General features: G+C 44.4%; 2 protein-coding genes and 1 long non-coding RNA gene across 10 annotated transcripts; 1 reads left to right on the top strand and 2 right to left on the bottom strand.

Annotated features, from left to right (window-relative positions):
- Positions 1–282: 282 nt before the first annotated feature.
- On the bottom strand, positions 283–20,825 carry ankrd12 (ankyrin repeat domain 12). 7 transcript variants are annotated; one of them, XM_084708199.1, is made up of 13 exons: positions 20,548–20,825; positions 10,723–10,836; positions 10,157–10,307; positions 8,963–9,034; positions 8,400–8,549; positions 7,897–8,100; positions 7,642–7,784; positions 7,107–7,323; positions 2,370–6,952; positions 2,161–2,259; positions 1,879–2,055; positions 1,697–1,792; positions 283–1,607 (listed from the first exon to the last, which is right to left on the bottom strand). In XM_084708199.1, the coding sequence occupies exons 2-13, from the start codon at positions 10,780–10,782 to the stop codon at positions 1,422–1,424; spliced, it is 6,138 nt and encodes a 2,045-aa protein (XP_084564325.1). In that variant the 5' UTR covers positions 10,783–10,836; positions 20,548–20,825; the 3' UTR covers positions 283–1,421. The 7 variants fall into 7 exon arrangements, with proteins under 7 accessions (XP_084564325.1, XP_084564326.1, XP_084564327.1 ...); XM_084708200.1 differs by having other exon boundaries at positions 1,697–1,788; positions 1,908–2,055; positions 20,548–20,823; XM_084708201.1 differs by having other exon boundaries at positions 7,176–7,323; positions 20,548–20,823.
- Positions 20,746–23,513, top strand: LOC146271602 (uncharacterized). 2 transcript variants are annotated; one of them, XR_014767182.1, is made up of 3 exons: positions 20,746–20,839; positions 21,240–21,370; positions 21,565–23,513. It is a non-coding gene; the product is annotated as an uncharacterized LOC146271602 (long non-coding RNA). The 2 variants fall into 2 exon arrangements; XR_014767181.1 differs by lacking the exon at positions 20,746–20,839 and having other exon boundaries at positions 20,847–21,370.
- ndufv2 (NADH:ubiquinone oxidoreductase core subunit V2) lies at positions 21,973–24,871 on the bottom strand. Its single transcript, XM_084708221.1, has 8 exons — positions 24,724–24,871; positions 24,236–24,298; positions 23,565–23,627; positions 23,248–23,364; positions 22,921–23,089; positions 22,506–22,615; positions 22,335–22,411; positions 21,973–22,146 (listed from the first exon to the last, which is right to left on the bottom strand). The coding sequence occupies exons 1-8, from the start codon at positions 24,763–24,765 to the stop codon at positions 22,053–22,055; spliced, it is 735 nt and encodes a 244-aa protein (XP_084564347.1). The 5' UTR covers positions 24,766–24,871; the 3' UTR covers positions 21,973–22,052.
- Between the last annotated feature and the right edge of the window lie 151 nt (positions 24,872–25,022).

Below are 25,022 nucleotides of genomic sequence, written 5' to 3'. Positions count from 1 at the left end.
ACCAGGACAGAAATAGTCCAGTTTAGCTGACCAGTGTAGCGTTTATTAATATGCAATTTAAAAAAGGAATTCGATTGTGTTTTTGTAAAGCTTAAGGCAAGCAGGTTATTCACCATTAATTTCCTTGGACACTGCTCATTGACTAAGTTATATGAGAATTGTTGCCACCTACTGTTTCAACACTATTCTACAACAGAGCATTTAGGCCTACAGCTCCTCACCTGGCAAATAACCATAAACAGTATAACAAAGCTTTCGCGGGATATAGATGACAAGTCAATGTTTAATTTCACAACCAATAAAATTTATTCAATTATATATTACAAATATGTACATGTCATGTAACAAGTAAATATTAAAATAGACATTTTTAGAACTATCATTCAAAAGGCCATATGTTGAAAAAATAGGTTTGTTGTGATCTCACATTGAAACTGTAAAAGTATGTTTTTCCTAGAAGCCACAACAAACATTTTAATGTGCACAAGACACAACAGACAACACAAGGAGTGAGGCTGCACAAAGTGTTGCAAAAGGACAGAACACAATGTTGCAAAAGCTGGAACACCAGTAAACCTCACAATAATAATCATCAGTACAGCTTTTCGGAAAAAGTACAAACCTGCAATGCATGCACAGCATTGAAATCACAAGTCAAAAAACACCAGCTGTGTTGTGGAACGCCAGATGAGGAAAGAAGAAACTGAGTAAAATAAAAACAAAAAACCCAACACATGCTTAAGATTAAGCCAACAACAAGAACAACAACTAACATCAACAATTTGGACACAATATAAAAAAACAACAACTTTGGTCCATCAAAACATTAGACAAAACAAAGTTTACAATCAAAATATCTATCACTTATTTTTTTTTACAGGTTTAAAACAATAATTACATGGCTATTTACAAATGCACAATCTGTATGTATAAAATAAGTTAAAAAAAATTAAGGGCACAGTCTGTACATTTTGTATGAACACTCACTTAAAAACAAAGAAGAATTGAAATCTCTCTATTTGTAACCCTGCTTGGTGAGTCGTGGCATGCGGTGGTTTCCATGCTTCTCTTCTCTCCAGGAACTCTACCAGACAGCAGCTGCCAGCGCTGCCTGCCCCAGCCTCTTGCCCTTGGGCCAAGTGTGGGTCTGGGCCTTGGTGACCACAGCCTCTGCTCTGCACGCAATACACAATATGCAGTCTGTCACTTTTGGGGAGGGCATCTTGGTGTGGGGGGGGTGTTGTTTGTTTCCATTATAAGAGCTCTGGTGTACAATGCTCATGTGTAAGTGCTCTCTGGCAAAAACCCCATGGCCTGACTAAGTGCTTCATGTTTTTCTTTTTTTTTTCCTTTCTTGAACATATGAGCGTCCCCTTGCCGGTCAGTGATGAATGACAGGTGATCATCCTCTAGCCAATGGATCATATTGGTGTGAGGTCAAAGTCGTCGTTGACCTCCACAAGCGGGATATGGAACTCTGAGATCTCAAAGATGCTGGTGGACTTGTAGGTGGCAGGGTCCAGCTCCTGCAGCTTGAGTTGCCACTCCAGACGCTGCACTGCGTTAAGAGCTGCAGCCTCGTGCTGCTGCCTCATCAAAAGACAAGTCTAGGGAGAATGAAAATGGTTTATTTAAGACAATCTTGTGCCAGACAAATACATTTTAAAGGCAGTTTAAAAAGCGGAAAATACTGTACCTTCAGTTTATCAAATTTGTCGTCAACATCTTGCAACCAGGACATGAACTGCCTTGCATTGAACCGATCTCTTACTGAGGTTTTGCCATCGTCTCCCTGAGAACCAAACACAACATGAAACTCATTTCCCAGACCCAGCACACAGACTTTTGGAATTCTTTATTGTCAAGTGCTAAACTTACTGATTCTACAGAATGTGACATCATGCCACTTGCCTGGACATCCTGAGGCATATTATACACTTCAGCATCCAGAAGGACTGTGCAGGCACTGAAAGGAAGCGTCTGATTGGCTAGTGTTCTTGCTGCCCGGTAATGGACTCGTAACACCTCTTGCTCATTAGAAACAATCAATTTTTCCTACAGGAAAAAAGGCAAAAGTAATACAAAAACATTTGAAGGTGATGAGAAGTGTTGTCTTATATGAAATTAAAAGATAGACAGGAAAAATAAATAAACACACACCCTCTCAATGCTGTGTTGCAAGCGCAGCTTCATGCGGACAACCTCTTGTTGTTTGAACATCTCTTTCAATTGGTCAGGCAAAGAAGGAGGCGGTGTTATCTGTCCAAAGACAAAGATGATGAGTTAAACATATTTAAACTACAGCTCATTCATTTGTTGATTAATTCCCATTTGGTCCCCAAAGAAGTCAGAAAACCGTTCCTACTCACTGTAGGAATACAGAGCTTGCTGAGTGGGTTTCCATCTAAGAGGTAGGACCCATTGAAAGTCACATATTCATCATAATACTGCGGGGGCTGGGGGATGACGCTGCACAGTACTTTACGCTTCTCTTCGATCTTCTTGCGAATGTGAAGGAAATCGTAGTAGGGGTTGGCCCTCTCTGTCTGGTACGGCTGGATCTCCTCCAACTTCACAGAGTCCACTATAGCTGCCAGAGACTGCTGTGGCTTGTCCTTCCCCTGTTGTGTGGTGGGGCAGGCCTGGGAGGAGGAGGAGGACGACGACAGCGACATTCTGGGCATCTTCCTCTTGCGGGGATGGGTCACCTGCATGTCCATCTCTTCATCCAGCGAGCGTACTTTGGCTTTGGCTCCGGAGGAATCCGAGTCTCGGTCTCCAGACTGGGGAGAGGAGCTCCCGGAGGCACTGCTGCCACTCAGGTCAGCGTGAGCCGCATGCTGTCCGCCACTCTGACTCTGCTCTCCTCCACCTGAGGGCTCTGGCCTCTCTTCTGCGGCGGACACTTCCATGGGCTCTGGACACGGCGGCTCTGCTCTTTCGGGGCCACCCTCGGGGACAAAGATGCTTTCTTCTGAAGAGTTGTCCTTCTCAGATGTCGTTACCTCAGCGTTTCTGCTCCTGCTCTCCATAGACTGCGTATCCGAGTCGGTCATTTCCTCGGTCTTGTGTTCCGGGCTAACGCAACTAGACAAACAGGAAGATGGAGGACGGGCTTGTTCACCGTTATCGACCTGGGGATTGCTGCAAGGCCCCGCCACATCACCGGAGTCTCTTGATGTCTTACAATCGTGGCTGTCCATTTCCATGTCCGCTTGAGCATGTGTCGGCTCAACAGCGGTCTTGCTGGGAGAGGATTCCTCTGAACTAGCACCTTGCATCTGGGTGCTGGTGGAGGGCAGCGGACTGCTCATCCTGTCGGTTCTGCAGCCAGCGGGTACACTCTCCATGAGCTCTTGTACTTCTCTGCAGTCAGCACTGCTGGTTCCACCCTCGAGAGGAGCATCGTCTTTCTGGTCAAGACCAGGTTCTACATCAGCTTCGGCTGGCAGAAACATCTCAACACTGGCATTAAGAGTGGCTTCATTCTGCGGCCTAGACAATTGCGCAGAAGTTTTAGTGTTAGACGACGATGGAGTCTGAGAAGATAGAGATGCTGCCGACACCAGGGGCACGTCCACAGAGGGCGGGTCCCTGTGACTGCACTCTCCATCCACAGAGCCGCCTGTGGGGACACACTGGACCTCCTGCATTTGAAAGTGGTCAGTGGGTGGAGGCCCTTTGTGTTCTACGGCTGGCTGTGGAACGTCAGACTGTGAGAGGCAGATCAGAGGGAGGAGCGGCTCCTTCGCGTCTCTGAAGGCGGACGCCTGCGGGGGGAGAACACCTGGAGTGTTGACTTCACTCTCAGAGTTGGCATCGACATCCGATTTTGCACTTACTATATTAGGGGGTGTCAAATGGTGACCACTATGACTCTCCTCTGTGTCGGCAGAGATCTCTGAAGTGTGAGCATTTACGGGCTCCTCATTTGTGTGACCAGGTACAACGGCCTTTGGCAGACTTTCAAATGGTTTACCCTCCACCGACGCAGAGTTGGCATCCTCGTCAAGAATAGCCCTAAGGTAAGGGGATGTGTGTCTGCTGGGCAGCGGAGTTCGGTTACATTGAGTGGCGTCGGGAAGACTGTTGTCTTTGTCTTGGACGACAGGTGATCTGGTGGCCTGCAAGACGAGGGAAGACTGTAGGAAAGGCGGCTGGGAGTCGGAGGCTTCGAGGGTGAGGTCCGAATCATACTCTACAGGTCTTGGTGTTAGCGTGGTAGCCTGACAGGAGTCTTCAGAGCTGGCAACAGAGACCATGGACACAGATCTGGACATGAGGCCTGATCGCTCACTCTCAGGCCTGGGCGACCGGCTTAGGCTGTTCTCCATACCAGCTATGACCTTCCCGCTAACTGCAGAGAGGCTCTTGCCGTCTAATGAGAGGGTCCTGGAGGTGGCGCCGTCCTTGAGGGGCTTCTCTCTGCCGTGGGCCTCGGAGCTCTCGGAACTCTTGGAGCGCAGCAGCTCTTTACTCATGCACGGCTCCGTCTTTGCCTTGTCTTTGCTCTTGACCTTTCCCGGATCCGTCGTCGAGGGACGTTGCTTCATCCTCTCTCGCTCTTTCTGCTTGATCTTCTCGAGGTGCTTCCGGTGCCACTGCTCGATCTCCTGGTCCTTGAGGCTGAGCATGCGCTCAAAGCTGGTCTGCATCAGATCGTCGTTGACGAGCCTCTTTTCTTTAGGCCGGGAGTCCCTGGTCGCGGGGGAGGATTTGGATTTGGCCCTGTCTCCCTCGGCCTCGTTGGGTTTGCTCTTGCTCACCTTTCCTGGCTGAGAACGATCTCTGTGTCTCTCTTTGTCCCGATCTCGGTGTCTTTCAGAGTCTTTCTCCCGGTCCCGGTCTCTTCTGTCCCGTTCTTTCTCTGGAGTTCTTATAACCTCCTCCTTGGTTTTGGTCGAAACAGACCTGCCACTCTCAGACACGTATCCCTTTTTCTCCTCCAAGAGCAGTTTCAAGTTGGAGCTTGAGGATGAAGAGCTTTCCTTCATTTTGTCTTTCCTTTTTTTCTCACACTCTTTTTCTTTGGAACGGTCAGATTTGCTGTGATCTATCGTCTTCTCTGGAGGTTTTCCCCTCTTGTCCAAGCCCGTCCGGTCTTTTTCTCTGTGTTCCCCCACACTGTACTCTCTCTCTTGCCTCTCCCTGTCACTCTTCCTATCCTTGTCCTTTATTTTCTTGCTTTCGTCATGCTTCTTTGGAATGGACCTAAGCTTTTCACTTTCCCTATGATTTTTATCTCCAGGTAAGTGGGACAAGCTGCCTGCAATTCTCTCCTTTTCCTTCAGGCGATCCATGACATTTTGTGGTTCAGATTTTTCAGAGTGCTCGACTTTGACCTTCTTCTCCTTGTCAGGATGCCTTTTCTCAAACTTTTCCACTTCCTTTTCCTTTACAGGGAGCCTTTTGTCATATTTCTCACGTGAGACTTTTTCAGAGGACTCCAGCTGGTCTTGATCAACTGGGATCCCAGTTATGGGTTTGTCTTCCGGCTCCTCTTTCATACTCGTGTGATGCAGCGACTCCTCAGGAATCCGCCCGGAGCCGTGGCAGTCCGGCCGCTCGTCCCGCTCGCTCGGCCTCGCGTCCTTTCCCCTCTCCTCTTTACCGGCGGATTCCTTTCGCTCTTTTTTCAGAGCTTTGTCTTTTTCCTCCCTCGGCCTCTTGTCCTTGCCGCCACCGGAGTGCTTGTCTCTCGCCCCCCTCTCTTCCTTAACGGGAGAGGCGTCCGAGGTCTTCTGAGGAGAGCCGCCGCCGTCGTCCGGCTCCTTCTTCACTGGCAGAGGTTCATCGTTCTCGTCGCTTTTGAAAAAGTTCTCTTTCCAAAACTCCCTGTCAAACTCCAAATTCCTGTGGCCGTCCTTCCTGCCCTCTTTCTGTCTGTGGCGACTCCTTTCGGCCTCATATTCTCTCCTGTGCTTGTCCTTCTCCTTGTATTTGATTTTATGCTTTTTGACCACTTTGCCGTCTTTGTCGGTCTTCCGTAAGGCACCGTCGCCGCTGTCTACGCTGTTGCTCATGCCTACTTCCTTATATGGACTGGAGCCTCCATCTTCCCCGTCCACATTCAGGTCTTTCTGATGATGCTTGCTCTTCTCCTTGTGTTTGCATCCTTTACTGCTGGTGCTTTCCGTGCAGTAGTCCTGCTCCGTGTAGTGGTTATATTTGACGGCGTCCACTTGACAGGGGCCTTCCCCAATGGCGAGACACATTTTAGCATTTTCCTGTTTGAGAGGTGTGGACTGTTTATCGGTCAGGCTGTGGTTCACTTTGGGAGATTTGACTGATGACAGATGGAAGAGATGCACAGAGGACTCATCCTTAGGGCTGAAGGACATCTTGAAGGAGTCTTCGTCCCGGCTTTTGTCTGTGCTTTCCGTCACCGTGGCGACGGAGAACACAAGGGCTTTGCTGTTTTCTTTGCCATCCTCTTGATTTTCCTTATTTTTGCTCAGGCTTTTACTCTTCCTCTTCATTTTGCCCTTGTCCCTCTGTTCAGCCGGAAGGCTCAGGTTGTCCTTTTTACTCCTGGCGTCGGAGCTATGGGAGCAGGTAGGGGAGCTCCTCCTCTCTGAAGGGTTCTCCATCTCATCACTCGAGCTGTCCGAGCTGCAGCACAGCACGCGTTGCGTCCTCTGCTTCTTGGACTTGCCGGACTGACCGGAAGCGTCCCCCCCTTTGCTGCTCTGCTTGGCCGTGAAATGGTTCCTCTCCTTCTCCTCCTTTTCCCTCTGCCGCAGCTCTCTCCTTAGGATGTGCCGGTCATTGAGGGCCTTGCTCAGGTCCTCCTCCTCCTCCTCGTCCTTGAACTCGTACTCGTCCAGCCCCGACATGGAAGACGAGGCCTTGACGGTGGTCTGTTTGTCATCGGAGTCTTTATCGGCGTCGGAGTCCTCCATGTTGTCGTCGTCCACACTGGAGGGGTTTACAGAGGGAGGATCCTCAGACTCTGTTGTGATGGGGAAAAAAAAAAGTACAAATTACAAAACGTCTGTCATTTGACAGGTTTTACATGTTTAATCGTAAGAAAACAATGTCAACAACTCAATAGTTTCAAATGAGGAAATGTTTTTTTGGAGGCACAGGTGTAAAAGTACTAAAACCTTTTTTGTGTGGAAGAGATGAAGCGATGAAGCAGGGCAGGTCCAGAGCCCTTCTTGTTTCCTGCTTACCTGAGGAGCTGTCCTCCGAGTCGGACAGGGGGACCTCTCCCTTCAGCAGCTGCTCCAGCTCCAGGGAGTCGGCCACGTCCACCGGCCGCTCCCCACGCTTGTTGGCCTGGAACGCGTTGCCCCCGTGGCGGAGCAGCAGCTTCAAGATCTAGATGAAAGATTATGGAGTCAGTGGTTCGTTTATGGAACCCCTGCCAGTGTAAACATTCTGGGTGGAGGAACTGGAAGTTGGGTTTGAAAGCAGGACAAAATTATGTTTTGTGGAAAAAAGAGATTAAAAAGAGCCGTCTCTTCTGGAGTGTCTGGATTGCATGCTATACTGGGATTGGTTCTTTGAGGAAATCCTCCAGGCATGCATTATGTATGGAAGCATTTTAAAGTAATATGATTGTAGCTGCAGGGAAAATAAAGGTGTTATAATCCTCCACGTTGAGCATCTGCAGGAACTTTCGTGTTCGATCCTTACATTTTTGTGTCCGCTGCTCGAGGCATCATGGAGGGGCGTGTCATCATCCAGACCCTGGGTGTTGACCTCCGCGCCTGCCGCAAGAAGAACCTTTGCCACATCATAGTAACCAAGGTTACACGCTTCATGAAGGGGAGTCCAGCCTGTATGTAGAAAAAAATGGAAGCATGAATACAAAGCAGTATGTAATGCATGTCCAAGAGTGGTAGAATTTCTCTCATGAACTCATTGGAGGCCCAAACGTTGTCTTTGTACCTGCAAAGTCCTTGACGTTGACATCTGCGCCCAGACTAATGAGTTCCTTGACCTGCTTGGCGTCGCCGCGGATGGCAGCCATGTGCAGGGGCGTCTCCCCGCGCTCATTCCTCTTGTTGACCTTGTCCTTCTGTCTGGACGTGGTGCTGCTGGGAGCCTTCTTCTGCACTGGGGGGGTCTGGGAGGGGTGACTCGGAGTGGAGTCTGGGAGATAAGGGGTCAAAACAGACAGACCACTTGAGCATTCAACAAAGCAGAGCGATGGTAGAAGAAAAACCAGACAAGATCAGAAAATATGATGGGATCAAAATGTTGGGGAGTCATTAACATGAATTTCATAGCACCTGCCAGGGTAAATTTCAACTAAATCTGTCCAACATGGCTGTTGCAAAAAAAAAAAAAGACTGTTTCAATTAGAAGTATGCCATCATTTCCAAGCTTTCTTAATAAAGCAATCCAACATCTTGAAAAGCTGAGAAAAAGTGAAAAGAGTGGAGTTAGACCTGGGCTGTTGTCTCTGGCAGTCATTTGCATCAGGAGGGCCATCTGCTTGCGCTCTGACAGAGGGTAGCCAAACAATAAGTTGGCGGAAGCTGACGACTTCTTACTTCCAGACTCCTTTTTCACCTTCTTCTTGTCAGGCCCATCTTTATCTACAATAGATTCAGAACATGCAATATTCAGACATCAAGTCATCAATATTTCCCCTAAGCAGCCAGACCCTCAGACAGATCACGCCGTGTTCTCTTTGTTCCTTTCAAACTAAATTGAAAGCCAAGTTTCACGCACAAAAAAAAAGGTACAGGTTTAGCATGACGTCAATTGGGGGGGAGGGAGGGAGGAAAGGAAAAAAGTAGCCAGCCAAGTGCATCCTCGTCGGATCTGCGCTCCATCAGTCAGAACGCTAACCTCAAACATGCGTGAGCCACTGCGGAGTGGAGGCAGTTTGAGACACACGTGTGTGTGTGTGTGTGCGCGCGCTTGTATGTGTGTGTGTGTGTGTGTTTTACAGCGTAGCAGAAAAGGCGACTTGACTGAGGAGGACTGGGCTGGCTGCAGCAGTTACCTGCGTATATCCTGCAGGGAGGCACTAATCTCTCTCCCCAGGTCTCACTCGACTGGCCTGGGTCTGAGTCATCTACAGTGCAAAGCAGAGAGGATGGGGAGGAGTAGAGGAGGGAGGGAGGGGGGGAAGGGAGAGCAGGGAAAGCACTGCATTAACGCCTGCGCTCGCTCGCTGTCTCTCTCTCTCGCTTTCCCCTCACACACGAGCAGACGCGCACACCCACAGACAGACAAGCACACACACAAACATACAAGCACACAAACACTTAAACAAAAGAACTGGCAGACACAAGGCACGCACACAGATTTGGGTATGAGTCATCAGAACACAAGAGACAGCAGATCCAAGGTGGGCTGTGGAGTCGGAGCCTGTCCTTGTCCGACAGGAAATGAACACCCCTGAGGAGGCACTGTTGACTGTCGTATTTAGGGGTAGCAGAGCTATGTCCCAATATTACATCTATAGTATTGTTCAAGGTTCCAGTATCAAAAAAGAATTGGTGAACGAATATAACTCCATCCAATGTTCTCAAACCTGACATATTAGAGGGAAGATCAGAGAGCAATTTGGTCTACAAGTCATCAGTCAACATTGTTCAGATGCAGGAAGGATGGGTATGAAAGCATTTGAGGTCCACTGCAATATGATCACATATCAGTACAAGCTGAAATAGGGTACAAAAAGAATCCTCAAAGCTTCCCTTTCAAAGACGACATAACAGATCTTAGATACCTTTCGGTCTGACTTTTATAAAGTAGAAAAAGTGAATAACCTAACCAAACTATGACTTAAGTGATTGTCATAAATAGGGTTTAGGGTCCAATAACCCTGGCATGATGTCTGGCCCACCACAGAAACTCATCTTAAAGTATATTTTTTAAGAAATCCAATAACCGACACATATTTGAAATACAAATTCATAAGTGTGTGCTGAAACCCAACAATGTTTCATGATCGTTTTATTAACAGCTAATACAGCATTGTCGTGGCTGCAAACAAATCTTCTCATCCTGTTACAAATATTATTATTAAGCACCAAGTCATCAGACTAACTGGTCTCTGCAGATAAAACCCTGTTTTACATCAGCAAGGGGAGATCCTGGGTTCTACTGCTGGCCACCAGGGGGCAGTGGGGAGCCATGGCTGCCAGCCAGCAGTGCTAGAAGGGTGTCCAGAGACCGGAGCAGCTCTTACCCGTGTCGGAGTCTCGCTCCTCCGCTCGGGGCGGACTGGCAGTGAAGGAGAGCTTGCGCTTCATGGAAGACTTGGGTTTGCCCTCCTTCCCCAGAACTTCGCTCCGATCCAGCTTCGGAGTCTTGGTGAAGGGGGATATCTTATCTTTGCTCTGGAATACAAAGAATCATTTTCATTTGAGATATACCAAATTCAGCAATGTTGGAGTCTTCAACAGCAGACCTATTAACGAAACTCTGTAAACCTCCATACTGACAGACTACAATGAGTAGGGTTCAACATGAGGTAAGATCATGGATGGAACTATAGGGGCATAAAAGGTGACCAGATACTGTACTCGCACGTACAGTGTAACACACACCAAACTGTCTTTCAGTCTTAGCAAGACAACCGGGAATGTCACAATTCCCCTCGGAAGTCAATATTCCCTCGGTAATTCGAGCTACTATGCGGGGTTAAGGTCAACAAAAACCCTATTGTGTGCTCTGAGGTTTCCCCTGTGGCTGAGCCAGTGACAGCGTGGCAGATAGTGAGGCGTGGTGGTGTGTGGGAGAGAGGAGACCTACCTTCTTCCCCGCCTGCTTGTCCACCATGGCTCCATCGCGGTCGTTCCCAGGTTTGGCCATGGTGCGGCGCGTGACTAGCTGAGGCAGAGCTGCTGCAGTGGGTTCATCATGCACCTGCAACACAGAGGACGGGGCCAGATAAGCATCTCTGTGTTAGCTAAGTGGTTCAGTGGCCCGGGCGCGTTTCTGATGCTCTGTAAACAGAGGGAGCAAAACAGAAAGCAAGGGATGAAATGACGCTTTAGATAATCTACTGGCATTTAAGTACCCAAGTAGCCTCAAATCTGTGGCCTGCCCAGAAAAGAAATGCAGCAAACAAACCTATGATAGATATAGATATATATAATAATCTGAATGCTATTTAACCAATAAAATAAATATATATACATATATATTTGTATTATTGGTTATGCATAGCATTCAGATTATAGGCCTACTAGTATTCTTTGTGCACAATGGACCACTTTAATAGTGCTCAGTGTGTGGTCTGAAGTGAGTGAGCAATGATACAATAAGACATGAATAGTTTGGCATCTAGAGGGGAAATCAAAGACATTTCCATGACTCTTGAAACTACTGTGTACAGCCAGCTCACGGGGGGAAACGAGAACATGAATCATGGGTTTAGGGGCTCTCTACAGATCCTGTATATGCAAAAGAAACCTCCCACCTTCACACAAGCCCACTCATCCGCCTGGCCAGAAGTCCTTGTGATGTGGTCAATGCTTGTAGATTATGGTCGTCTAGCCTCGCGTATGAATAGAGCCACTGTGGGGCTAGTCCCTATCAGCCTGTCACAGAGCAGCACGGAATGCTTTTTAATTCATCCTCAGAGAGGAACACTGCTGCAGCCAGCCACCTCTGTGTGCCTGGACCACATGAAGCTGATTCTCCTCATGTCAGTCCAACACTGAAATTGTGCCGAGAATCATTTTAGGTTCACTAGGCTATGCCCATCCAGGGCTTTACAGAGTAAAGGCATCCCCAAAAAATCTGCACTCCAAAGTCAAACCATACGACAAACTACGTATAATAGTGTTTGAAATGGCATTACAAACTAAAAGAATAGTCTACATACTGAAAACAATACAACAATGGCCCGACCCAGCTCAACACCAACATGCTTCTAAGTTGATATATGTAGGCACAGTCATGACACAGGCCTTTTCCTCAATGGCCGTCACCTCCGGTCAGCACGGGCAGAATCATTAGTCAGCAAATATGCAGCATTGTCATTCAGACAGCTGATGGGGAGAATGAGCAGAACCCAGGCCACAGGGAATGAGAGGGTGTTGGTTTTCTGCGTGTGTGTAGAGCCAGTGTACCAGGGGTATTAAAAGTGGCACGGATGACATGGGATGAGCACAGAAAACAAATGCTGACATGACTCCACTCTGGCCCAGGGATGAGCGAGGAGGCTGGGACTATAATCACAGAGGTGTTTGAGCAGTGGCCAGCTTGGCATTCACATCCCTTGCACGTTACGCTCGCGGGCGGCTACGGTCTGCATAGTCCTCTGTGAGCGGCGCTGCCATTAACCTTGAGCTGTCGGAAGGCGAGATCAAATCATGTCTTGAGGCCTCCCACAACCTACAGAGAGAGAGTTGTTTGGGGTGACCGTAGATGATGATATCAGAGGGTTTTCCGTGTGTTGCTTATTTCCCCATTGTACATGAACTCAACAAGCTATATAAGAAAAGCTCATAATGGACATTGGACAGTGAACTCTATCTATTTTTCATATAAAAGTTAATTTGAGTCTGTGGCACGTTTTTAGAGAAAACACACCTCTACCTATTATGGATTCAGTAGTAGGCTATTGCAATTCACTGCCTGCCCTTGTTCATGCTTCCATCACATGATCAGTTCATTCTTACATCACGTGATGAGTTCATTCTTACATCACATGCACTGGACACAGTTCTAAGCATCTCTAAGCCCACAGCCAGCCCAATCAGAACAAGCATTCAGGAAGTTTTAATTGTATAACTGGGGTGAATGTGTACACGTTTAAGGTTAAGAACAGTACTAGAATAACTAGAATAACTAGCAATGAAATACTAAAATAATATTGGCCCTATTAACTAAATATTTATCTTGGCTAGTTTGTAACTTTGCTAGCTCATTCAGAAGCTAGCTAACTAGACTAGCTAAATGTTTCACTGCTACTTACTGAAGCAAGCCATTTTTGGTATTTTAGTCATAATGTAATTTAGGTTGTAGCTAAGTTCAACATATTTTTGGGGGACTGTTCATAATGTAAATTCCCAGAATTTTGCATTCTCTAAATACAAATAAGAATTCCCATGGAAACTGACAACCAATTTGCAACCGTAGATACAGTTCTGTCACCATTAAAGAACATCAAAGAAAGCAATGCCAGTGTCATGTTGGGTATAGAAACAGGCCTGGCCTCGACAGCATGCCTGAAATGTCATTCTAAACATACTGAATGTATGGCTGCAGAGTGCATGCAGGGGAAGGTGAACTGTGCCAGTCTTCTGGTTGAGTGAGGCAGGGAAGGAGACGTGATGTGAAACAGGCAACACAAGGGACAGCTCCCTCGGCCTCTTCATGAACGGTCTGGTGAATCATTTAACAGTTAGACCAGCAGGCTCAAAGAAACATCTGAAGGTATTTCTAAGCAAAGAAAACCGTTGCTAAGAAGAGAAGATTTTATGCAGCCTGGTGTTTCACTGCTCTAACCGAAACAATAACACCCATTTCCCTGCACCATTGAAACAGTCTGGTATTCAGAACAGAGGGCACCAGAGACCGAGTGTGTGTGTGTTTGTGTGTCCCGTTGCGTGAGCAGCAGTTGTGCGAGGAGGTTGGTGACGAAGATGTGTAGAGACGAGGGAGATGGAAGTGCACTCGGTACGGTAACCTGATCCACTGACTGCAGAGGGGACAGGGGGGGCAGAGGACTAAGAATAGCCAGCCTGATACAGCACAGAGTACACCACCACCACTCCTACCTCCAAGAATACAGTCTGCTGCTCACAGACCATGTGGGAACTACATGTGATGTCTGTCAGCCCTCCATGTGGCTGCTGTACAAGTAGACAGAAGCACTCTCCTACTGCCATTTGTAAAGCACATTAATCCTCACAAAAAAATATATTCTTGTAACGTACAGCCACATACAATATCCATTTCTAATATAATCGAGACATTATTATTAGATTTTTTTGGAAGCAGCCCCAATCCAACAAAGTCCCATAACATTCGCTACTTGAGGAATCAGAATACGCTGCATGCGACAGTAAACACCAGGTCACGTGCTGGCAGTCCTGTGTGCAGTCTGGCTGAATGATGGGGGAGGTCTCTTCCAGCGCTACCCACCCCCACCGCTTGACTCCTCCTTCCCAGACCCCCTAATGAGCAGTAGGACAAAGCCAGGAGCCAAAGCCTGATTATGGAGAAGACCAGAGAAACAATACGCAGCCATGGCTGAGCCGTCACCAAAGCGCTCACACAACACACGTCACGCCCACACACACACACACGTTGAGACGCCCACATTCATGTATGCTGAATCTGCTTCCTGCCCCAGAACTGTCCCATTCAATTATTTTTTACGCTGGAGAAAATGGGGCGGGGGGGATCCTATGCTTTATGTGGTCAGTAATCATCATGTAGGCTACACGTACCATTGAAGTGAGACAAAAATCACAAGCGGTCATGTGTAGCATGACCCCTATGTTACTATAACACATCACCAAGGCTAGATACAAACAAATGCAGAGACATAGTGTATCGATATTGAAGCTCCATGACTAACTGAATGAAAAAATAAAAAAAGATTGATCGCTTCAAACTGCGAAAAATGAACTCAAGAGCTCCTTCCCTGTCTGCCACCACACAGAATAACCAAGATCGGGCCACATGAATAGACAGTTTATTTCAACATGAGCAAACAAACAAAAAGTGACACAGAATGCCCCAAGGCATCTGTTCACCTCTCACCACCCTTACCAGGAACAGACTAAACATGCTTCGTCCAATCACTCAGTCTGGGCTGAGTTCAGCCACGTCACATGTGTTGCCCACTCTGCCACTGAGAGGATGTCCAACTTGCATATTTAGCTTTTCTGAAGCACTAGCTTCATGCAGGGTTTTTTTGTGTGTGTGCTCAGTCTACAAAATGCAATGTGCAGGGAATAGGCCAACAGCTGACATTGTATACAAACTAAATAGGACAGTAAGGCAAGTGGACAAACCAACCAAACCATTGGATTAATTCATAATACTCCAAGCATTAAGCCTCTCTAAGACCCAGACATCCAATGTGTTATTATGTAAGGAGAGGGCCTTTAGAATTGTTTCAGATCTAACAACACTACAGATTGTAGGTCAATTCCCTATACCACTAAGTTTGGCCTGTTCCATCTTTGCCAGCTTACCGCCACATAGTTTACAGGGACTTTACAATATAGGATAATGTGATAAATATGATCAATACACTTTAGGACATCACACAGACTAAGCCAAAACCTGGAATGAACCGACTCACTGCTCATTTAAAGCATTTTGAGAAACATGATTTTAGGGGGCATATTAAAAAGGTATTACTGGGCATCCAAGCAGTTTCTGCCAGACAATAAACCTAATGTTTTCAGCTACATAAGTATAGCTAAGCTATAGCTAGCTTCATATAAATGAATAGTGAAGTCTGAGGTTTTTGCTTCAACCATAATCTAGCACACCTGATTCCAACAATCAGCCAGTTAAGAAGCAAAAGCAGGTAGGCTAACCTCCGAGTTTGACGTCCAGATGAAGTCCTTCTGGAATGTGATTTGTTTTACTGGTTAATGTAATTATCACCACAGCAATTATTACCAGAGGAATGCAGTCACGTACAAAGTCATTTTAGTTTTTTTTAGGCCTGCACATGGCTGTGACTTTCAAATTATTCCATACCTTCCTGTTTCTACATAAATACAAATGAGATGCATTGTTTGTAGCATGTTTAGCTATGAGTCAATTATTCAACAGATGCTGCAAAAGCAGCAGCAATATAAATGTGTTTGCTAGCATGAAGAAATTGAGAAAATCTGGCCAGTTTGAAAGAATCTGCCAAAGTTGTTTTTGTGGCCACATGCCGCAACAATCAGTGTGAAATGATAAGACTATGCACCACTCTGGTGTCCTTCTTGCAAACCCAGGACACAGCACTAGGCCATGTGAGAACAGTGTCTCCCAGGAAGAAACAGGGTTAACTTTACTGGCCACTCAATGAGGCTCAGCCCAGACCTTGACACACAGAAGAACTCCCATTAAGCTGGTCAGAACAGTCTCTGTGAGAGCCTTAAGACGCCTGCCACTGCAGCTCTAACATGTAGGTTAATGATCACAGATACCCGCACCGGATGAGAACAATGAACCATTTACTACTGCTTATGGGTTAAAAAAGGAAGAGGGGGATTAGGGCGAAGGTTATAAGCACCGAGGCAATGCTGTTTCTACACAGTCAAACTTATCACTTACCCACAGCATTGACAAGTCTTGTTGCCTTAGTAGTCTTGCAGAATGTCAAGGCTATTGTGTATACATTGTCAAACACTGAAGGCTTTAATCTGATCTGTACCAGCCATAATTATCGATTGACTATACATTTTGGGACCCAAAATTAACCCTTGTGTTCTCCTCAGGTCATTCTGAGCCATCAGTCATTGTGACCCACCGTCATTTGCGACAACTTTACCGCATACAAAAACAAAGTGAAGCATTTTCTTTTAACCGTTGGTCTGTTTCAGACCCCCCACATTGCGAAGGTTAAAAGAAAATTATTTGTATTTGCTTTTGTACTGGGTAAAATTGGGTAAACACAATGATGGTTCGTTATGAACCTTTTGGTCGTGTGACCCTAAGGCAGCACAAGGGTTAAAAAGGAGCTCTTCTACAGTTCAGAGGTCCCATATGGGAAAAAGGGTCACTTATGTGGAGCAGGTTATGGTTCACTGTTTATACACTTTTCATTGAGACATGCAGACTTGACTGTATGTCCACACCTGCCAGATCCTATCACGAGTCTGTCAATCCGATCACAGGCTTTGAGCTGTCTTTGCAACTGGTATTAAAAACATCTGCAGAAACAATGTTTCAAACACTAGTTCAATTTCCTCTTTACATTACTCCTGGCCTAGTTCGTAGTTATTGTTGCACATCTTCACTCAAGATCAATCGAACACGCATAGGTAGATTTCACAGTTTTCACCAGCACTTGTTTACTCCACTTGCCCAAATTCTCCCCCCTCTTCAGGACACCTTGATTTAGGGATGAACCTCCATAGCCTGCTGTGTCACTCTCTGCTGGTACATGATATTTACAGCAGCACTGGGTACTAGGCTATGGGGAGAAAAAGCAATTATATTCTAATGTAAAAAGAAAAACAACTAGCCTACATATTTTACTCATGCGCACGCTTCCCCTTTTTCAGCTGAGTCTTTGTGCAAATAAATGATCCAAACTAACAAGCACATGAACTCGAGGTCCTCCTAAACTCTATAGTCGACATCATGACCTGGAGCCATTTGACACTAGCACACTCGACAAGAGACACTACTACCAAACAAAAACAACATATTCTACTGTTGGTGAGACAGGCACATGTTGTGTAATCAGTAGACACCACCCACTCCACTCCACTCCACTCCACACACACAAACACACACACACACTGCACTTAAGCCTTTGAGATAGATCCAGATACTCACCTGCAAAAGCGAACTGCAGATTATACACTTAATTTCATGAATGACTATTTTGCTTGTACAAGCTCTGACATTCAGAATACAGATTCACGGCAGCTGGCTATAGACAAGATCTTTAGAAGTCTCTTATCAGTACTGAAGAAAGATTTTACAATTCATAAGCCACTTTCAAACATGCAAAATGGAAAGGGATTTGAACCGTTGAACAGATTTAACCACCAAGATTGTAATTTCTTTGACCTTAAGAGGGGTAGTAAAGAGCTGATTTTGTATTTGAAGGGGCTTCCCCAGTCCACGGTCTTATCCATTTCAAATCACAGAAAAGAGGAACTCAACATGAAGTGCTGCATGTCAATAGATCAGTTGGGTTGGGTATTAAGAAACTAATTTCCAACAACCGTAGATTCGATAAGATGCGCATTTCGATTCCTAACGTTATTCCAAAAAGTATTATGATCCATTGGTGGTATTTTTCCTTACATAAAATAGCTAATTTTCAAGAGGTTTCTTCTGCCCTGTGGCTTGTTCTGCCCTGGTTGAGCGCTTCACATGGCTACAGGCTGATGGGTTGACTTACAGCTCAAATATAAAGCCAAAAGGTTTCTAGCCTACTGCCTCTCCATTGAATAAACACACTACAAAAAGAAACAAACTGGCTAATTCGTCAGAAAGCTTTGAGATATTTTGTGGCAAAATATGGCCAATAGAAATGAATAGATGGATGTTGAGGATTAGAGCATAGCTGTCGCCACAGACAATCTTCTGGCTACTCCAGCTTTGACATTGTAAGATGTCAGAAAACAATTGAGTTTTGATGAACGTAGGAGTTAGCTAGCTGTGTGTGTTCCGATGGTAGGTTAGCTAGCTAGCTGCAGAAGTGTATCAGCGGTGTTCACGTTAATTTGGTAGTTGATAGCAGCACGGTCGGACACTACGCACATATGGGGCGTCTCGCAAGTAAACTTCACAATTTTCCCAGAAATACACATTTTAGGATAGGCTACCCCTTCCCTCGTATTTACTTCCATCTCATAATTTGACATACACTTTGGATGGTTTTTGTAGTTATATAGTGTAGTAGACTACTACAGGATAAGATAATAGGCCTTCAAAGGTTGAATAAGTACAGAAAGCGTGACATGTTACGTTTTTCACAGAAATCAATGGATATTCTTCTATCATAAATCATCATATTTCATAAACACAGTTCAATGAGGGGATAATGACCAACATCCTAGTGCTGAGTGAACCAATAGCTAAATGATTACAGTAGTATGAGCTGTCAGCCATCCACTAGCCTATTTCAGTGAGGCTAGAGGATGGCTAGTCACATTACGGTAGTTTGGTTACCTCTGTACCCTGTGTTCTCCAAGTAAATGTATTCCAATTCTAACACAGAGAGGGCTTTTACTGGGAATAGAGTATATTCAACTATGTACTTGCATGCTCTAATACTTTATTCCAATGAAAAATCTAATATAGGCCTGTACAACAATCACTTTAACAGGCAACTAAGAACAGTCCATAGCAGGAAATGTCTTCAGCACAAGGGGCAAAGTCGAATAGGAGCTGCACTATTATTCAGATCAGATCTCATAAACTAAGATGCACAACAGTTGTGGCTCTGTCACATCAAAACAGTCCAGTCACCCACCAAACCGCTGAGAATTAATTCCCATAGCCTTCTAGATCAATGTTTACACTGTCAACACACAGATAAAGCACTGAAGATGTCACAGTTAAATTACACTTAAGTTGTGATAAGACTGTATGAACCAGCCTAGTTTCTCTTGAGATCGCCCATATTAGGCCATCTCTGGTATAAAACAGTCAGTAGCCAATCTGTATAAAACATCCAGTAGCCAACCTGTGGTTGCTGATATAGTATTAGTTAAGTTAAAGAGTCAATGTCTATGTTCACTGGTATTGAAAATTGGTTCACAAAAAAGGTAAAACTAGGGTTAATCAAACTTCTCACAGTACTGCATGCATCTTATGACGCCAGCCTGCTTCAAGTATCTTCATTATTAGAACAGATTAATATTGTCACTCAAGGTCTATAAGACCTTACCTTCAATTAAACATTTAATTCAGTTTCAGATGTGTTGTCTAGACCAGGAAACAGCAAATTATATTTTTCTCTCACGTTGACACCAGATATTTTACCGTCTTAACTTTAAACAATATTCAATATGATGGATTCAATATTGACCATACAGGGCATAACACCCACCAAGGGTTCAATGACACAGTTACTACTAGCCTAAAGCTTTGCAAGGGTTCAATCACACTATCGTATTTAGGTTGATGATGCCTTGAACACTGTTAAAATACAGTTTCGCATGAACTGAATCCGACCTTACTTTATTTTGTAGATATCCCACAATACAGTACATCACTCCTATTTCACTAGCTATCTGGTCAACACGTATTAGTGGAGTGAACAACACGCATCTGCTAACCTTTGCTAACAGTGTAGCATAGCTGCATTACTTGGGCGCTCAAATTCTGAGCTAACATTATAGCTCATGCGACCTAGCTCACTGTCAAACGTCACCTCCCCGTGCAGGGGGAAAGGTTGTCAGTTGGACGTGTTTAGAAACGTAGCAATAGCTAGGTATTTGACTGAAAATTTACAACAAACAACACTTTTTAAGTATGCACTCAGAGAACAAGACAATACCGTGTAGACAAAGCCTTCTGACCGCCCTATCACCGTCCCCCTCCCCAGTCGCTACTTGCTAACTAGCTAGCCTAGCAATGCAAGCGCAATCCGCAACCAGTAGAATCTAGCTAGCCAGTTGTCACTCAGCTCGCCCTCGTTGAAACGCGCACATAAACTACAATTCACAACGTCTTTCGTTTTAAATAAACTTTGCCACAATACTAACAAAAGATTAGCATTCAATAACATTTCCACACAAACATTTATTACACACGTGGCAAACAACTAAAAACCCACACATTGGCAAAACATTCAATTTTCGCACGCAGTTACGTCAAAGTTAGCTAGCTGGCTAGCTATCCAACTAGCCAGATGGCTAACAAACTGGGGTTTTTCCTATGATCCCATGGAATAAAAAGACATCTACTTTGCTTAAAGCTCACCTTTCCAATGCTGTGTTTGGTTCCGCCAATTCATTCGGTTTAAACCATAAACGTGTATTACGCTATATAAATCTATATTTCCTAAATATTAAACGTTAACCGTAGCCTACGGCTGTGTGACGTTTCTTTCCAGCTTATTGCTGGTTTGAAAACATCCCCAGTCGTCCGTAGTCTCCAAGAAAAGCCCAGCATAACACTCAAACGTCGCTTTCATTGGCCGGGATCAGTCATATGGTCGCTTGAGCCCCACCGAGCTTAAAAAGGTCTAGCTACGTCTGCTGGATATAAATGGGTATGTCAAGCGGTTTCTCTTATTTTTTTGATTCCATTACTAGTTGAATGTTCAGAATTGATGGAAAGTTTGTATCACGGAGACACACGCATTTTTAAGCGACATATTCATTTTATAATTTGTGAGTCTATGAAGAGTAATTGTAAGGAACTTTAGGCATTGGGTGAGCACGTTTTGTTGTATAGGGATGACCGATGGATGATCCGGTGGACGGAATTTGCAATTCATAAAATAAATCTACTTCTTTGTTATACACTAAACAATCTGTATATGCGTGATAACAAAATTCGGTTGAAAGTTGTGAGGTCGACAACGAAACCATAATCCAAGTGCGTGCTGGAATCCAATATCCGCAGATAAAACACTGTCCTTTCTCGCCGCATTCTTTCGTTGGTAATAGCTGTAGTTCAAAACGTGCAGACCCATTAAACAGAAGGGTGAGGTGACGCTCAGCACTTGACGTAATCTTTTCCGTTCTACTCTGCGGCCAGTGGGAACATTCTCGAAGATGTTGGGAGAAGAAAATAAGAGGTATTGCACGTTTTAAGACAGTGTGTGCGTTATATGACAAACGTTCTCCATTCTCTTGTAAATATGCTAAGTTAAATATAATTCAGGGTGTTGCATCATGCTTTTTTTTTGTCTCCCTTAGTTGTGGCGCAGTGACATTTGCATTATGTAGGAATGGCAGCGCATGCGCAATAACACATAATATTATGTTGCAGAACAAGGGTAAAATCACGAGGAAATCGATGTGGGGGAGGGGCACTGGCTAGACATGAGACGAGTACCACCAGTATCATAAAGGCAGTTGTAACAAGGGTGCAGTTGTGCAGAAAATCAACATAATTATACTGATCACCGAGGGGTCTAAAGTATGTCCTTTTCTCTATTTTAGAAATTATGCATTATTGGGCAATTGCTGTAAATTCTTGAGCTGTAAATGTAAAGGTTTGATTAAACTACTGACCAGTCTTTCTACAAATACAGTTCCTAAGTTCAATATGACTTACAATAGCTTGGCAGTTAAGAATGTATTTAGTTGGGTACTAAACATTGCAATGCAAAACTGTGAGTAAACACTGTAGCCATTGCACTAGGCTTGTGTCATCTGTCAAACACGGACACAATGCAACGATACATGTATATTTTATTTACACATTACTACTTTTCACTTTAGTCATAGTTCAGTAAGATCAGGGTGCCCCAGTCTTTACAGGTCTGCTCTCACACCAAAGCCAGGCCCTGGAGGGGGTTCTGTCAGGCATGTCAGTCCACCTGCTGGCTCACAGGAGAAACGCCCATTCCTGAGAGAAATTAAATAGTTTTACAATATTAACAATCAGTAATTGACAGTTATGTATTATGTTTAATATACTCTTAATTTAATGACTAAAAGTAATGTTGAAGCATATGATTTTTGAGATCCTAATAAATAAATAAAAAAGATTGCTTAGTAGTCTGTGTGACAAAGGAATTCGAAGGATATTCTTACCTGGGGCCAGGTGCTGGGATGGTCCCAGCTTTGAGTTCATCAATGATATCCTCTATGTCCTTGGGACTAAGGTCCTCCTGAAAACATGAGGGAAGCAACACATTATTCTTCTATGCATCTGTGGCCTGTTTCATTCCTTACATAGTGCATGCAGTGTATCTAAAAACTCACATAATAGTTGTCATTGATCTGGACCATGGGGGCATTTACACAAGCACCAAGGCATTCCACTTCTATTAGTGAGAACATCTTGTCTGGTGTGGTTTCTCCAACCTTGATACCTGTGGGAAATTATTAAAGATATTTTTAGCCTAATGTCATTTGATGATGCATCATCAACCAGGCAGAAGCAAAAACACACAATCACGAAACACTTTCAAACAGACTACATGTATTTATTATCTTGCTCGAATTGAAAGTCTACATATACTGTATAGACTTAGTAAAAATTTGAATGCCAGCAAGTCCTGTTTATTTATGTTTGCTCCTCATCTTGTTTATCCTTAATATACACATTCAAATGTTATTCCTCTAATTTCATGTATTTTATTGGGACCCAATGTGAACAGCATGGTTGCTTTCTTACCCAGTTTGTTTTTAATGGCCTCCAGGATGCTGTCAGAGTTACAGAGCATGCAGGGTGTTGTGGTACAGATCTGAATGTGATATTTTCCCACAGGTTGCCGAAGGAACATGGTGTAGAACGTTGCTACTTCATACACTCTCATCGGAGGGACTTCAAGAACCTCTGCAACCTAGTTATTTAATACAAAATTACAAACAAAACTTGACTAAAATGTAGTAGGGTCTGGTTGGCTACAAATTTGATGAGTCATAACACTGTCATGGTTGACATAATATTCAAGACATCATCTCTTTTTAACTTAAGTCCAGAGTAGTCAATTCTGGGAACCTTGTTCATTGCTGATATCGGGAGCCATCCATTCTGTCTTTGGGCCAGATCCAACACAGGAATGGTGGCAGCTTGCTTGTGTCCTTCTGGGTACATGGAAATAATTGCTTCAATCCGCTAAGGAAGAAAGAAGCAAAACTGCTTGTAAACAATTGTGGCGTTGACTATAGGAAATTAGATTACATGGCTATAGAGTATAATAAGAGGTCATTACATAATTGTTGAACATTTCTACTTTGCAAACAGAAATAAACAGATTAAATGTACTCTGCGTGAACCAATTCTTTGAACACTTGCTTCGAATAAAAAACACTCACCTTCTTATTCTCCTCAGTAAATTCAAATGGAGTATCTGGGTTGTTATTTGGGGTGTCCCTATGCTGAAATAGAAACGACAAAGTATCAGAACAGGTCCCTTTGATCATCTTAAGTCCATCCAAAACAAGCATTTCAATGTATCAGTGTATCTAGCAACAGTAAATTACTTTATTCATAAAAGTCACCTCTGAACATACTGCCCCCTTGTGAGCAAGAGAAAGGTACATGTTAGTAGCTCATGCTGACAATAACCTACTGCCTCCAGATAATGAGGGGCTCCAAATGATCACACTAATGAGGCACCACTTTTACCAGGGGACTGTTACTATGCCATAGTTCCACTACCTGCCACACACATGCATGTGAATTTTCCGTCGACACAATATGGTTTTGAAAAAGAAGCACACCAGAAGGCAGGAAAAGCAACAATTGAATTCACCATGGATTGTAATCAAAAGCATCTATGTTGTGTCTGGGCTATGGCTGTTTGTCTTCTTCACAACACTGAAATCGGCCAGCACCCAATGTATCTACTTGGTAATTACTTAAATACGAATTCATATTTTCTATTATCTGGTGATGGAAGGAGAGCACACAAGTGGCCACAGTATGCTGCATTTAGAAAACTATTACAAATGTCATCAGCAACACTGAGCATTTGAACACTTACCACAAAGATGCCTCCAGCTCCAGCACGGGCTGCGGACCTGTGTAGGCTCCGCACCTGTCTTGCCTGTGATCGAGGAGATAGGACACAGTGAGTTTCATACATTTTACGAACTCATTCAATCGTACAACGTGAACCTCTTGGCGGAACAATATTTGGCTTACATGTACAGTACCAGTACATCGATAGTCTTGGTCATCCGGTGCGTGATGTAGGCGTTAGCTAACTACACAGCTTTAATGTGTGGCACTTTTCCAAGATCATACACATCACCACCACCACAGGCAGCACACATGTATGTTGAGCCCTATCCAATTATATAGTAATGGTATATATGGACTCGCTCGCTTTGAACTGACGTTAGCTTGCTAGCTAATCACTACTAGGCCGCTGCAACTTGCCCTTGTGAAGTGTCATGACATGTAAAACGGCGTTTAAAAAACAAACATCTACATATTTTACTCAAAATATGCACCCTTTAATATACTTACCGTCTGCGATACAGCAGAACGAATAGCCGAAGATAAAAACATTCTCAAATAGCTTGTTTGTCCCGTTTCAGTTTGCCGACACCTACGCTACGGGACAGCAATGGCCAACATCAACACAAGTCGATCATCGATTGGGAGGGTCTGATTTACGCAACGTCTGCAGTCCACTCAATCGACAACAAAACGTTAAACTTTCGAAATAAAAATGTATGTATCCTAACTTGATAAAATGTTTGCTTCTCTTTTGTGCAGAACATATTATTACAACCATTTAATATTGTTTCAGTGTATTTTTGTAC

This window comes from Hypomesus nipponensis, chromosome 10 (assembly GCF_054491055.1).
Source record: "Hypomesus nipponensis isolate SF chromosome 10, ASM5449105v1, whole genome shotgun sequence".
In the NCBI taxonomy this organism is placed as follows: Eukaryota; Metazoa; Chordata; class Actinopteri; order Osmeriformes; family Osmeridae; genus Hypomesus; species Hypomesus nipponensis.
This window is presented reverse-complemented; position numbering and strand designations above follow the sequence as displayed.